General features: G+C 38.4%; 2 protein-coding genes across 2 annotated transcripts; one reads left to right on the top strand and one right to left on the bottom strand.

Moving 5' to 3' along the window:
- The first annotated feature begins 1571 nt into the window (after positions 1-1571).
- LOC140975344 (protein PLASTID REDOX INSENSITIVE 2, chloroplastic-like) lies at positions 1572-10527 on the top strand. Its single transcript, XM_073439008.1, has 3 exons — positions 1572-1916; positions 2007-2105; positions 10070-10527. The coding sequence occupies exons 1-3, from the start codon at positions 1707-1709 to the stop codon at positions 10259-10261; spliced, it is 501 nt and encodes a 166-aa protein (XP_073295109.1). The 5' UTR covers positions 1572-1706; the 3' UTR covers positions 10262-10527.
- Positions 10406-11686, bottom strand: LOC140975343 (uncharacterized). The gene is made up of 3 exons (XM_073439007.1): positions 10948-11686; positions 10686-10837; positions 10406-10537 (listed from the first exon to the last, which is right to left on the bottom strand). Exons 1-3 carry the CDS (start codon positions 11216-11218, stop codon positions 10427-10429), a joined length of 534 nt encoding a protein of 177 aa, XP_073295108.1. The 5' UTR covers positions 11219-11686; the 3' UTR covers positions 10406-10426.
- Positions 11687-14421: the final 2735 nt, after the last annotated feature.

Here is a 14421-nt window from a genome sequence, read left to right as displayed (position 1 = left end):
AGTTGTCTTGGTGAACTCCGACGTTAATCGACTAGTGACGTTAACCGACGATTATAAAACTATCTCACAGTTCTTCGACTGATCTTAGCACAACTGATCTAGTTAAAGATCAAATAAACAACAAAACAGTTTGTGCTTATAAGCTCGAAAGGTAACCTCAAATGCTACAAATAAATCTGATAAGTGTGAATTTTTTATTCTTGAATAAGAGCGATAAATTCAGCAGGGTAACATCAAGATTGAGAGAATAGATAGATCGATTAGATGTGTTGTTTTTCTCAACTGCTCTTCTCACCTATTTATAGGCTTCTCTTCAACGGTAACATTAAATATAATTTGAATTATTATATCCGTTGGTTGCCACGTCAAAATTCCTCTGACATTCCTACACTGTAATCTGTGAAATGTGGTGTTCCACTATGAGTTGCAGTCTACTTTGTATTGTTGTCAGTTGGGTGTTCTTTTCTCCAACTGATGACGTGTACAGCTGAATGATCAACCGATAAGCAATTGCTGGTAAGCACATAGCTGAATTAAAGTAGTTCAGTTACTTGATCAGTTTAGTCCAATTTAAACACTTAGTTTGTCAAATAACCGAAATTAAGTTTCTAACAAGTAGCATAGTCTCATAATCCCCTAGGTATCACTGATAGTGTTTGCAAGAACTCCAGTCATGGTTAGCGTACAACACGATCCCTTCAACACATGTCCCGATCGAATCTGCAACCATTGGTATATTGAGAGTTTCATATAAATTCGATAACAATGTAATTTATCTTTGAGTACTAATAGTGACATGATATGTACAACTAGGAAAACACCTTTCCCTAAAGCACATTTGTTGCTCTGGCCAGAGACTCCTTGCACTATTAACTCATCAGATCACATATGATATCTTCAACCGTAGGCAAACGACGAATCTCCGACTACAATGTATTTGCTTCTACGTATTTCGAAACTACACTCAACCTCGCCACCTCATGACCCTCAATAGAGTCGGTAAACGGATCAAAGGACATGCTAGTATGTATAGCCCTTACATTGTCCCGGGTCAAATGACTAATGATGTACAATCATAACTGCGGATTAATTCACTCGATAAGTGAGAACCACTTGGACAATTCGAGGGAGGGTTGTTCAGTGCATCATCATATGGTCACTCATCCGTGTGAATGAACATCTTCATGCGCTTGCCAATGAAACGTGACGTTTACATTACAGATGCTATTATCGAGCTCGAGCAAACTTTATCTTTATTTTAGGAGGTTGATTCGATTAGAAACCTGTTTAGAATATACGATACACTTCTTAATGAGTTTCATGATCTTACGTTAAAAGACATATCTTATGGTACCTATTGTATATTCAAAGATTTTATCTATGCAACTTGCATGAGTAAACAGATAAAGTATAATATCATAATTGAATAAAATCATAAAATATTATTAAAATAAATATGTTTTTACATTATAATAATCAATAAAAAAACTAAACTACAAGTTGACTTGGTGAATTCCTACAGTACCCGACATTACACGAGTTATTCTGTTTTTATCCTTTGTTTAGTGCATATATCACTTTTTGTGATAAAAACAAATGTTCTGCAGCTTCCCTTTTCACTTCTCTGTACTCATTTTTCAAAAGTCCGACCCAAGAGCGCCCCTTGTATTTGCATCCATTCTAGATTCTTTTTAGCATTCTCAGAAATGGCGTCACTTCGCAACTTCATACTCTGTGCGCCAACGGCGGTTCCCGCCGGAATTCGGGCTTCCGGTAGCGCTATCCTGCGCGATGCGTGCCTTATCCGGTGGACATCTCCGCCCTCTTCCCGAGCAAAATATAATTTATACACTGCAAAAGCAAGTGCACCGAAACAGTACGTTTATCCGGACCCGGACCCTATATTTGCAGCATCCGTAAGTCAAACGATATCTATGAATTTCATTAAGTTTTTTTGTTTTTTTTAATAGTTGAGTAAAATTTGTAATTTGGCAAACAAAATTTAGGAGACTCAGAAGTTTAAAGCTGAATTACTGAGAACACTTTCAAAGGAAATGGAGACTTTTGGAAATGATCTTCCAAGGGTTGTTAATGTCTGTGCTGAGGTGATTTGTGATTTCTTTTACTTAATTTGTTCATATGTTCTATGGTTTTGTATTGAATTACCGTTGTCTCTGTTGGATACTGGCTTTAATGGGAAATGCTAGTGGTTCAATGATATTTCAGAGCCTAATATTCATGGACGGTGTTTTAAGTTTTTTAGGTCAAAGGACTCTCTCTGCAAGCATAGAGATTAGCTGTCAAAGCTTTAAAAGAAACAAAAAAATGGATTATCAAAATTAGGTTAATGTAACTCGAGAAAGAATCATGCTCATTGTGTTGATTAGTGGGACCTAGGTATTTTCTGAATATGGTTTGGTGTGACAATTTTGATAACCTAATTAACCATGAGGAAGTATAAAACTGGGCTGGAATTCAGCTCGGCTTTATATCTTATGCATATACAAGAATCAACGTGACAAATATCAATGATACAATTCTAGAGAGTGATAGGGGTCCCATTGGGAACATATGTAACATGTATGGATACATAGCTGGCTTGTTTAGAGTGTCATAGTTACCTTGGCTGAACTGCTGAAATGCTTGGGCAGTGGTTTATGTATGTCAATAGCTATCGATGTTAACTGTTAAGCTGTAGTAATGTAATGTACTTAACCTACCGAGCTGAAACTCGGTCAGGGAAAGATGGGTGAAGTCATAATTATATCGTCTCTTCACGGTATAGTCAAGCTGTTATTCATCCCAGAAATTGTGGAAAAAGGTAAGAAATGTGCTACCGATCTATATAAAGATGATATGTAATGAGTAATGATGCAGGGCGCAAAAACATAACAAAACATAAAAGTAAAAACTAGAGAAGAGATGAAAAGGATCAACACTAATGCAATGCAAGTTTTATTTTCTTATCGTGATGCCTATTCCTGAACGGAAAAATGAAGAAAGAAAAGATAAATATATTCATATGAAATTAACTTTATTTTAGATGAATTTATCTTGCCTCTATATAATTGTTATAAGGCTATGGTCTTTTGAACGAGGATAGGATTTTGCTAATCTGATTAAATATTTGTCACCGTTGTAATTGTTGTGTGACTGTTGAAGATAGTAGGTCCATAGTACGTAATAAAACATATATATAGATAGCACTTCACATTTATTGGACAAGAGCTAAGTTAAATATTTTTGGGGGCTTAACAGAAAATCGGTGAGCATCTTTAATTTCGTTAGGATATCATTATATATATCTATGTTACTGACTTTATTTGCTTTCTGAAAATTGACGGAATAAATCTTGACATCTTTGTTTTGTTTAATCATATTTTGAATGGACAAATCAAATGAATGCCTTAACATGTGAAAACTTCTCTTGAACTTCAAAGGAAAAGTTTTCTCAATTTTTCTCTGGTGGAGGACTAAGTGCTATTTGTTATTATACAGTTCTCAATTCGGTGATTTTCTATAGTATCTGAAGAAGTCGTTTTTCTATCTGAATATTGCTGTCTGCTCAGGAATGTTAAAAATTATAACTAATATAAGCTATGTCGTGCTTCTTGAAGCCTGTGTTCTTGATTAGTTAGAGTTTTTCATCTCGGTCGCCTTGGTTTTTCTTCACCCTAATCAATGTGTTGCAAATAATATAGGGGATGAAAACTCCAATTGTAGATTCATCATCTGCCATGGCTATCTAAGGTAAGTTCCTCTGTAAAAGTTAACTCTTCTCCATCCCTGCCAATTCGGAAGTATCCCGGATATTCTGGAAGATTTAAACATATCGCGAGATTCCTTTCTATTTAAAAATCACTCACGCACTTGCTATTTGATAAGGCTCTTAGGATAGGGCCTGGGCACTCAGGCCAGGGTTAGATTTTAACTCATATACTTAATCCGAGCATTACCATACACCCATCATGCACACATAGACTTATATCAAATTCTCCCTCATCGAAAGCCCGAGGCAGCGGGACTTCGTACGTAAACACTATACTACTCTGACACCAGATCAAATTCGTAATTAGGTCCCGGACGAATAGGGCTCGACCGAACACCTGTATTTGGCAGAGCCCAGCTTTGGGGCTCGACCGAGCTCCGCCCAAGGGCTCGGCCGAGCTCCATCCAAGGGCCCGGCCAAGCACAAGCTCGCCTAGGGGACATGCTTTTGCGAGCACTATTTCATATGCCCCAACCAACTAGCTCCTAATTCCTTTAGCACACTTCTGACCTTAGGGGTCTTGCTCAGGTATTTCGATATATCTATCTCAATGGTCCTCCTAGATCGTTTCGTGCAAGTCAAAAGAAAAGAAATAGGTCAATTTTACTTATCACCTCGGCCCGAGTGAGATTTTCTATATGGGAACCCTTCCTCTCACAAAGGTTGGGTGAGCCGATATTTTTACGTAGAATCTGAACATCTTCCTTGGTACTGTGATATTACTTGGGCTGACCAATTAACCATTAGAGATGCACCATACCTAGACGTGTCATCGATCTAACCCACTTCCTAGCTAGTACCTCAGAAAGCGTTTTGACATCAAGAGCTTGATCCAGGATGATCTTCTTTGTAGATTTAGGTTCTGCAAGAAGGGAGATGAAGTATAGGGAGACATAGGTATATTTTCCCCCAGCCTCTCCACTCTCCTACTGAAAATCAATATTATACCGACTCTATGTTTCTTTCGCTACTTCTGTCTTCCCTTTCCCCCTTCTCTTTTTTTCAGAAGAAAGAATTATGAAGTCCGAAATGGTCCAGAGCATGAAGAGGAGAAAGCTGAAATCGGGGCCTCTTCGAAGTCCTCTACCTTGAGACCAAAGGAAAGCAGAAGAAAGTGCCCATGGAGTCCGATGGACAACCAATAATGAAAACTCTTAAGGTTATTGTTTTGTCCCCGACCCCCCAGGGCTCTGGGAAGAGGACTCATAATTTTTTCATTGTTCCTGATAACCGCGACTTCGAAAAGGTCCACCCGGAGATATGCCTCAACCACGGTATCTCTTTCATAGCCAAACCATCCGGGCCGGTAGCTCTAAATTTTGTTCGGCACTTGGTATCTTTCGAGGATCTTGCCATCGTGAAGGCCGCTTCCGACCTTCAAGCTATGAAACCTATGTCCTTTAATTTTATGCCGGTAACTAACTCTGTCTCCTTTGTATTGATAGTTATTCTTTAACGGATATATACATTTGCTTCGAAGGCTCTTGTTTGAGAATGCGGCATTATTGCACCAGTAATCCGATCCGATCAAGTATAGGGCCTTCTTAACCACGTTGGTCATGTCGACCCAACAATGGTTCAATTTGCTTAGGTCGGGGACCATCAGAACTTTTCAAGACTTCGGTAGAGCCTTTTTCCACCAATTTCCAAGCAGTAAGAAACATCCAGTGACAGGTATGAGTTTATTCAATGTTAAACAGCAAGAGCAGGAGAGCCTACGAGATTTCATTAAGAGGTTCAACAAGATGCTTATCGATGTTCCCTCGGCTACTCTAGATATACTGACGAGTGTCTTTACCCAAGGGTTGAGAGGTGGTGATTTTTTTAAGTCCTTGGTGAAAAAAACTTCCTACTACTTTCGAGGAGCTATTGGCTAGAGCAGAAAAGTATGTGAACGTGGAAGAGGTACAAACGGCTAAGAAAGGTGAACAGAAGGCTTCAGCCAAGACAGCACGAGAAGTTAGACCCACCAATTCTGTGCCAAGGGTCGGGGGATTCAATCCGCCTACATTGCTTGGACAGTTTGCCGCTTACACACCCTTGAAAGTTAGCAAATCCCGAGCCTTGGAGCTACGTGATGAATGGCATCTCGTCCGAAGGCCTCGGGGCAGTGATCGGTGACCTCGTAATCCCAAATCAGATAGGTATTGTGAATTTCATAGGGATTATGGTCATACTACCAATTAATGTCATAATTTAGATAAGGAGATAGAGCGGATCATCCAGGGAGATGCAGAGGTGAAGTTGATTTTGGCAGGCCAAAGGGGCGCTTGCTGACCCCCTAAAAGAACTCGGGAGGAATGTGATCCTTAGGGGAGAACGGCGCCGAACCAAAGAGAGAATTTTCCGAATGCTAACCCGAATATGCGAAGGCATAACCCCGTGAACGGCCACCACCTCGAGGGGTAATTAATATGATATCTTGAGGGCCTACTGACGGAGATTCTAACAGGGCTAGGAAAGCCAGCAGTAGAAGATTGGAAAAAATGGAAATTAATAGCACTAAAATACGCTTGGACCCGAAGACATGAAAAGAGTGGCCGACCCGCATAATGATGCTCTAGTCATTCGTGCTATGGTGGCCGACTACGAAGTTGCTCGTATCTTTGTAGACTCAGGGAGTTTTGTTAATGTTCTGTTTAAAGAGTCGATGATCCAAATGGACTTGGGCGAATACATGGTAGAGCCTATTTCCACGGCTTTATTTGGATTCACGGGATACGCTATACATCCCGTCGGGATCATCAATCTCTCCCTCTTTGGAGTATGGAGATCATAGCTGATGCTCCCTCATCATATAATGCTATCCTGAGGAGACCGGCCATGGCCGCTTTCATGGCAATTGCTTCGGCTTTGGACCAGAAAATCAAGTTCCCTGTCGGAGAAGCTATAGGGGAAGTCAAGGGTGATCAGAAGACCTCACGGAAATGTTATGTGGAAGAAGTAAGACTTGAGCAGAAAGTAGCTAAGATCGAACATTCAAGTCTGCCCAAACAAGAGCCTGCGAAGCAAATGTATATATTCGTTAAAGAAGAACTATCAATACAAAAGAGACAAAGTCAGTTACCTGCATAAAATTAAGGGACATAGCTTTCATAGTCTGAAGGTCGGAAGCGGCCTTCACGATGGCAAGATCCTCAGAGGATACCAAGTGCCGAACAAAATTTAGAGCTACCGGCCCGAGTGGTTTGGCTATGAAAGATATATCGTTGTGGAAGCATTTCTCCGGGTCGGCCTCTTCGAAGTCGCGGTTATCGGGAACAGTGGAAAAACTATGAGTCCCTTTCCCAGAGCCCTGGGAGGTCGGGGACGAAACAGTAACCTTAAGAGTTTTCTTAATCGGTTGTCCATCGGACTCCTTGGGCACTTTCTTCTGCTTTTCTTTGGTTTCAGCGGTAGAGGACTTCGAAAAGGACCTGATTTTAGTTTTCTCCTCCATGTTCTGGAGTATTTCGGACTTCATAATTCTTTCTTCTGAGGAAAAAAGAAAAAGGGGCAAAGGGAAGATGGAAGAAGCAAAAGAAACTTAGTCAGTATAATATTGATTTTCAGTAAGAGAGTGGAAAGGCTGGGGAAAATATACATATCTCACCCTCCACTTCGATTCCCTTTTTGGATAACCTAAATCTACAGAGACAATCATTCTGGATTAAGCTCTTGATGTCAAAACACTTCTTCGAGGTACTAGCTAGGAAGTGGGTTAGATCAATGACACGTCTAGGTACTGGTGGATCTTTAATGGTTAACTGGTCGACCCAATCCACATCACAGTACCAAGCAAGCTGCTCAGACTCTACGTAAAAATTTCAGCTCATCCAAGCTTTGCGAGAGGAAAGGTTCCCATCTAGAAAATCACACTCGGGCCGAGGTGATAAGTAAAATCGACCTATTTTTTTTCTTTTGACTTGCACGAAACGATTTAGGGTGCCACTGAGAGAGGTATATCGAAATACCTGAGCAAGACCCCTAAGGCCAGAAGGGTGCTAAATGAATTAAGAGCTAGTTGGCTGGGGCATATGAGATAGTGCTCGCAAAGGCATTGAAAGATTTTGGGGATTGGGAACCGATGACCAGTCTTTAGCTGGTCCAGGTAAAAGGTATAATACCCCTTAGGTGGAAGATGATGCCTATCTGTGATCTCGGGGATCCGAATATAAATTTCCGAAGGCAATCCCAATAATTCTCTAATCCTAGAGACATTATTAGACCCTAGAGCTGAAGCCTTAACTTCATACCAAGGACGGCCCGCCGAAGTCTTCAAAAAAGAGGGGGAAGAAGTGCCTATAGCTTCAGCCATTCTTTAACTAAATTATTGCAACTAGCACAAGAAGAAGAACTAACCAAACAAGAAGAAGATAGTTGGGAACGAGAAGGTACCGAACTCAGGACGGGTTGGCCGAGCTGTGGACGTCAGGAGGGCGGGAGATACTTTGTGTCGTGGCAGAGAAATGGGGCGAATTGTGAGGTATGACAATGGGTGGATGACTATATTTATAGAAGGGCAGGGGAGAGGAGAACGGTTGGATCAATCAGGAATAGACGACTTGGATCATACCTCGGGATCCATACCCTTAATCGTTCCTAGCCGACCAAATTATTATCAGCGTTGGGGAAAGTGGATCACTCAGATTGTCATCTTGATCGTTCGCCGTAAATGGTCTAGATTTTTTCGCAGCTAATGTAAGACCCGGGGACTTAAGGCTCAATCAGATACACTATCTGGTCTAAAATTCAATAGTTCTTTTAGACTGCAGAGGGGAAGTACTATTGGTGTCTCCAATATTTAACTGCGTCCGAGTCGCCTTCTTGAGGACCCGAGCTGTAATTAGTTGAGCACGGGCTGAGCCCAAGGGCCTCAGAGCTTGGCTGAGCCCCTCGGCCGAGCCCCAGAGTGGGGCTCCGCCAAATACAGGTGCTTGGTCGAGCCCTGTTCGTCCGGGACCTGATTACGTATTTGATCTGGTGTCAAAGTAGTCTAATGTTTATGCACGAAGTCTCACTGCCTCGGGCTTTCGATGTGGAAGAATTTGATATAAGTCTCAGTATGCATGAGGGATGTATGGTAATGCCCGGATTAAGTATATGAGTTAAAATCCAACCCCAATAAAAGTGTTCAGGCCCTATCCTAAGAGCCTTATCAAATAGCAAGTGCGTGAGTGATTTTTAAATACAAGGAGATCTCAAGATATGGTTAAATCTGCCAGAATATCCGGGATACTTCCGGATTGGCAGGGATGGGAGAAGAGTTTACTTTTACTGGCAAACTTACCATAAATAGACTTCTTCTCAGTATGGTAACTACTCTTCTCAACCCTATAAATACCCAGGTATAGTTCATTGTTTGATTTACTCACACGTTAATTCCGTTAGCACCACTCTACACACCACATTTTTTTGTCTCTCTTTTTCTCTTGGAGCCAATATCTGACTTGAGCGTCGGAAGGGATCATGCCGGAAAAATTCCCGGCGCCCCCTAACTATTGCTCGTCAGTGCAGATTAGCTGCGTTCCATCCGTCCCGGCTCAAACATTGCAGGTTCGAAGACCAAGCTCACCAGACCGGACCCAGAGAAAAATCAGTATTGAATTTCTTCTTATCCTTTCTTTGTTTGATTAAATTATGAGTTTCGAAAGAATGCTTAATCATCATCTTACTATATTTGCAAAATTCCAGTTGTCTTACTCTGAGGTGCTGTAATTGCTCACACGCCTACAAGCAAGCCCTTCTGCATTGTCTGTCCCCCCCCTTTTGTTCTATTCCTCCCCCCTTTTTGTTCTATTCATGTTTGACTTGATTCGGCAGTAGAACCTGAAGTTCTTGGGATTAAGTGCAACTGAAATTCAAAACCTAGGAGGCCATATCGTATTTTTGTGTAATTGTCCTATAGGTTATATACTTTTATATGCACATATTTAACTAGGGAATGCCGCTCAGGGCTTGCATTTCTTTCATTATAATAGTTTCATTTCTCTTCACATTTGCTGCAATTTTCTGTTTTTTTGTGCTGCATCCAAGTGATCCACATTGTGCATGATTTGCTTGGAATCACATGGGTCCCAGAGAGTCTATGTCTTCCTCACAATCTAACAGAAATCGATACTCACTGGAAATGTGCATGATCAATTTTGAAGGAAATAAAACACCTTGTGCTGTGAAAGACTAACTGATGAAACAGCTAGAATAATTAGTTTTTCCTGGCATTCTGCTAGAGAAAACCTATAACTTCTTAGTGCTTTTAAATTGCACTGGCTAACGAAAGTAGATTACCACTGAGCCTGTAATTCTCGTGTAATATACCAGGTATTCAGTGATTTCTTGCATAATGAATACGGGGGACCTGGAACATTATTGGTGGAGCCTTTCACAGAGATAATGCTGGCACTAAAGGAGGAAAATCTCCCTGGAGCAGTATCGGCTGCTCGAGCTTCGTTATTGTGGGCTCAAACTAACGTAGATCAGGATTGGAAAGATAGGAACTCCAAATTACACTAATTTTTTGTGTACATCATCAATGAAAAAAAAACAAGAATATTTTGTTGGGATATTGCAATTTTGCTCTATAATTAGCTTTATCAGTACAGAAAAGAGTAAAAGAGTCTATTTTGCTAGGCTCTTCTAAAATTCCCATACAAAGGATTCATGACTCTTATCTTCTTTTTAACTTCCATGCTCGGAAATGCTTTGAAGAGATGGCCGCCATGATTTGGGCCTTCCTGTGGTCAAATTTATTGATCCTGGCCTCCGCCGGTGCCTGTCAGGTCTTATAGCCTGAAAATCGTCCGATTATTCATCAGAATCATTGAAAAGAAGATAATGTCACATCAAGATGCATTCTTGACTCTTACTCCTTCCTTCCAATTTTTACAGAAACAAATAAAGGGGAGTCCAGGTTGAAAACTCAATGTACAAAGTTTACCTGATCTTTGCTCTTCTCAGAAGCTAAAGTTCCTGTATCAGACGTACAGTCTGTACTCCTCGTTTCTGAATTAATTGATAACTTGTCTTTCCATTCTGCTTGTTTTTTCTTCAACTTTGCTTGCTTCTTTGCTCTCAGCACTTTCATAACCTCTGCAACATAGAACAACTGAAAACTTTACAACTACACTACCCCAATAAAATTCAAGAAACTCTATTCCATATCAATAAGAGAAGATGAGTCTGATCATGCATAAGCTAACCTTGAGTAGTGACAAGCCGATAGGCTCGGCCAAGAACTAGAATATCACTACGCCGGATAATTTTAACACGGGTGAAACGAACGGTGTCATTGTCCTTTGCAATCTCCCGTCCGCCACCAGAAACCGGCAATGGAATGATAACTGAAACGTAGTGCCCTGGATTCATTTTCATCACTTCACTAGCTGTTACTGGCCAGTAAATCCTCTCCAGGTTCCCATTTGGATGCTGTATAACTATTGCTGCAGCATCCACCGCCTGGCAATTCCCCATCGGGTTCCTCTCTCTAAAATCTTTTGGTTTCCCTCTCTAAGAACCTGTGATGATCTGTTTCTGTTCTTCTGTTGGAAATGCTTGTTAGATTTGATCAAAATTTGAAGGAATTGGAGAGACGGAGAGAAGGTGGGAGCGAGGAGACAAATGGTCCTTTTTCTAAGGAAATGAGTCTCTCCATCATCAACCTGTAATTTTAAAAACAGTGAAATGAAATTGGTTGCCCCCATTTTTTGTATAATTATGACAAAAATTTGTCTTCATTCTAAAATATTTTTAAATGGTTCCTTCTCAACTAATATATTTTGGTATGATAGAGAAACCCATTAATACTATTTTGGGTTACACATTTGTGTCCTATTTAATTTTTTATGCTGAAATATTGTTCTGTCTAAGCCAAATAGAGTCAGCTTCCACGTGGTTGGATTTCAATGGATGTGATCTTCGACTTGGTCAATATTTAGACGTGGGATGGTCAACCAAATTTGATTTTATTATTATTATTATCTTTTTTATAGTGGAATATTTAACCAGCCACGCCAATGAGGAAGGATTAGTTCGAACTTGACAATTTATAAATATATGTGACTTTTGGATGGTTCAAACAAGATTGGATATATAGAGCGAAACGTCGATTTAAAGTACAAAATGATCATAATTTAGATTTTTGTGAGTGTATAATAATTTAATTTTAAGAGTAGATTTCTTGTGAGACGGTCTCACGAATCTTTATCTGTGAGACTGGTCAATCCTAACGATATACACAAAAAAAAGTAATACTCTTAACATAAAAAGTAATATTTTGTCATAGATGACCCAAATAAGAGATTTGTCTCACAAAATAGGATCCGTGATATTGTCTCACATGAGTTTTTGTCTTATTTGTAAATGCCATGTTTATTGGGCAAAAAAGTCGTTGAGGAATTGCTGATATTGCTTTTCGGGTATTTTGAGGAGATTTTTTGGAAAATTATGTGTGTGGTATAATTCTTTCTTTTTCTAAAAAAAAAAAAGGGGGAAAAGTATAATTTTTGTCATATATTAGAATATTGCTAGTCAAATCTAATATTAAATTATGATTTTTTTTTTTTTTTTACAAAACCACAAATGTCACGATAGAGGTTAGGCGGGACCATCTTATTCTTTTAGAAATCAATATTTGAGAAGGGGAATTGATCAAAACCTCTCCAATAAGTAATCAGAGAAACCATATAATGTAGAATAACTTTTTATCTACCCAAATCACATAAATCCTATACTTGTCATTGAACATGTCAATCACAAGTATTTGAAATAATAATTACTCAATTTTACTTCCTATATCTATTCAACTTGCAGGTCCAACCAAGCCATGTGAGCTGTTGGGGATTTAAGTTTCAAGCCATTAAATGTTGTAGTTGGACAATATATTTGTTTGGGGGGACAAAATCCAATTTTATTGAATAAAATATTCCCAACTTATTATTGCCACCCAATTCATGTTAAATAGTGAGGTGTCTTAATTTTATAAAAATTTCAACATCTTATGATATGGTAATTTTAAATTCCTTCTTGTTTAATGGATTTGTACCATCTTAAAGAATGTTCATAGGAAAAAAGATTAATAATTTACAATTGCTTGAATCAATGAAGACACTGGAGGAAAATAGAAAGGTGTCTAGTGGTTAGATGTTTTAAGGATGTGTTTATTTATAATCTTTTGTAGATATAATAACCCGATGATAAGCGTGGCTGCACGACAAGCCTATCGAGATATAATTTCTACGTACTCGTCAAATTTGTTTCGAAAAATTTAGGATTGTCAGAAAAAAAAAATTTGAAAAATGCTTGTAGTAGATATGTATTTGATAATTTGACGAGTGAGATTGGCTCAAGAATATTTTTTTTTACGTAAAGTCAAACATGAATCTCGTATTTTTGAGTTAACGATATTAATTGGATTTGTGATGAAGATGATCCCTTTATTTTTTTTGTCAAATGGAAGGGGTTGTGAATTCAACTTAGACAACGTGTTATATGTGTACAACGATATTTACAACAATTATATCTTTGGATTTTTGTTATTAACTCATGAGATTTTGTATTAAATTTATAATGAGATTTTGATAAATGAAATTTTTATATTGACTTTTTTGTGTTGAAAATTTTTTTGTACAAATTTGATTGTACATATGGCATCGGTCGTAATTTGATTGTTGTGAGATAATTTTATCTTATTGTCAAGAGTGTGATCCAATTATGTTACCCTTAAATATAGAGAGTTATAATTTGATTATGGAGAGAGATTGTGACCTACAAAATATCATTATGGAATCTTTCCATGTTGTCAATGGGTTATTCCTAAATTGTTTAGGGGATTTTTTACTTAAAAAGCAATTATGTTTTATTTGTCATTTGAATATTATTATCTTTTAAAGATCAACAAATTATATTTATGGTGGTGTTAATTAATTATCGTTTCAGCTAAGTGGGATCCCATGCTATTAATTTTTTGTTCAGAGTTGTTCCAATTTGGTCCAAACATTTATATAATAAATGCTCAAGACAGAAGTTATTTAATGTTACAAAAATCTTGAATAAAATCTTTATTGAGGCCTGTATTTGTTGCATGGCCTCAATTATTCATAAATTTTTCATCGAGAAAAGAATATTATACTTTGGGATAAATAATATGCCATATTTTAGACTTTGTCGTCGGTTGTTGACTTCGAAATATTCTCTATATATTATTATATAATCATAGATCATAAAATGTATAAATATACGTCTCACATATCTTAATTTACTTGGGAAGTACATTTAGGGACAAGTCTAATACAATCGAGGTAGGCAAAATTATTGCAACATTAAATATTGAACAAGACAACGCGACATTGTATCGAACATTTTGAGTCCTTGACCAATCCACCCCCCAACTCACAAAATATCCTCAAATTATTGACATCTTTACGGAGGGAAAGTCTAATCAAGAGTTCACTTGACCCCACTCAATTTTCAAACTTTTCGATTGTTTTTCATTATGTTTTGATTTATGGGCAAACTTACAATAACTCTACTTATCTTCTCAATTTTATCCTTGCTCTCTATCCCTTAATTTCTTAGTTTTACCTTCACCATATTTTAAATTTCCAAGAATACCCTTATCCTTTTATATATGGTACGTGGCATTGTTATACTTATTTAGCATGTTCTTAAAGGCATAT

Source organism: Primulina huaijiensis, chromosome 4, assembly GCF_012295235.1.
Source record: "Primulina huaijiensis isolate GDHJ02 chromosome 4, ASM1229523v2, whole genome shotgun sequence".
NCBI lineage: Eukaryota > Viridiplantae > Streptophyta > Magnoliopsida > Lamiales > Gesneriaceae > Primulina > Primulina huaijiensis.
This window is presented reverse-complemented; position numbering and strand designations above follow the sequence as displayed.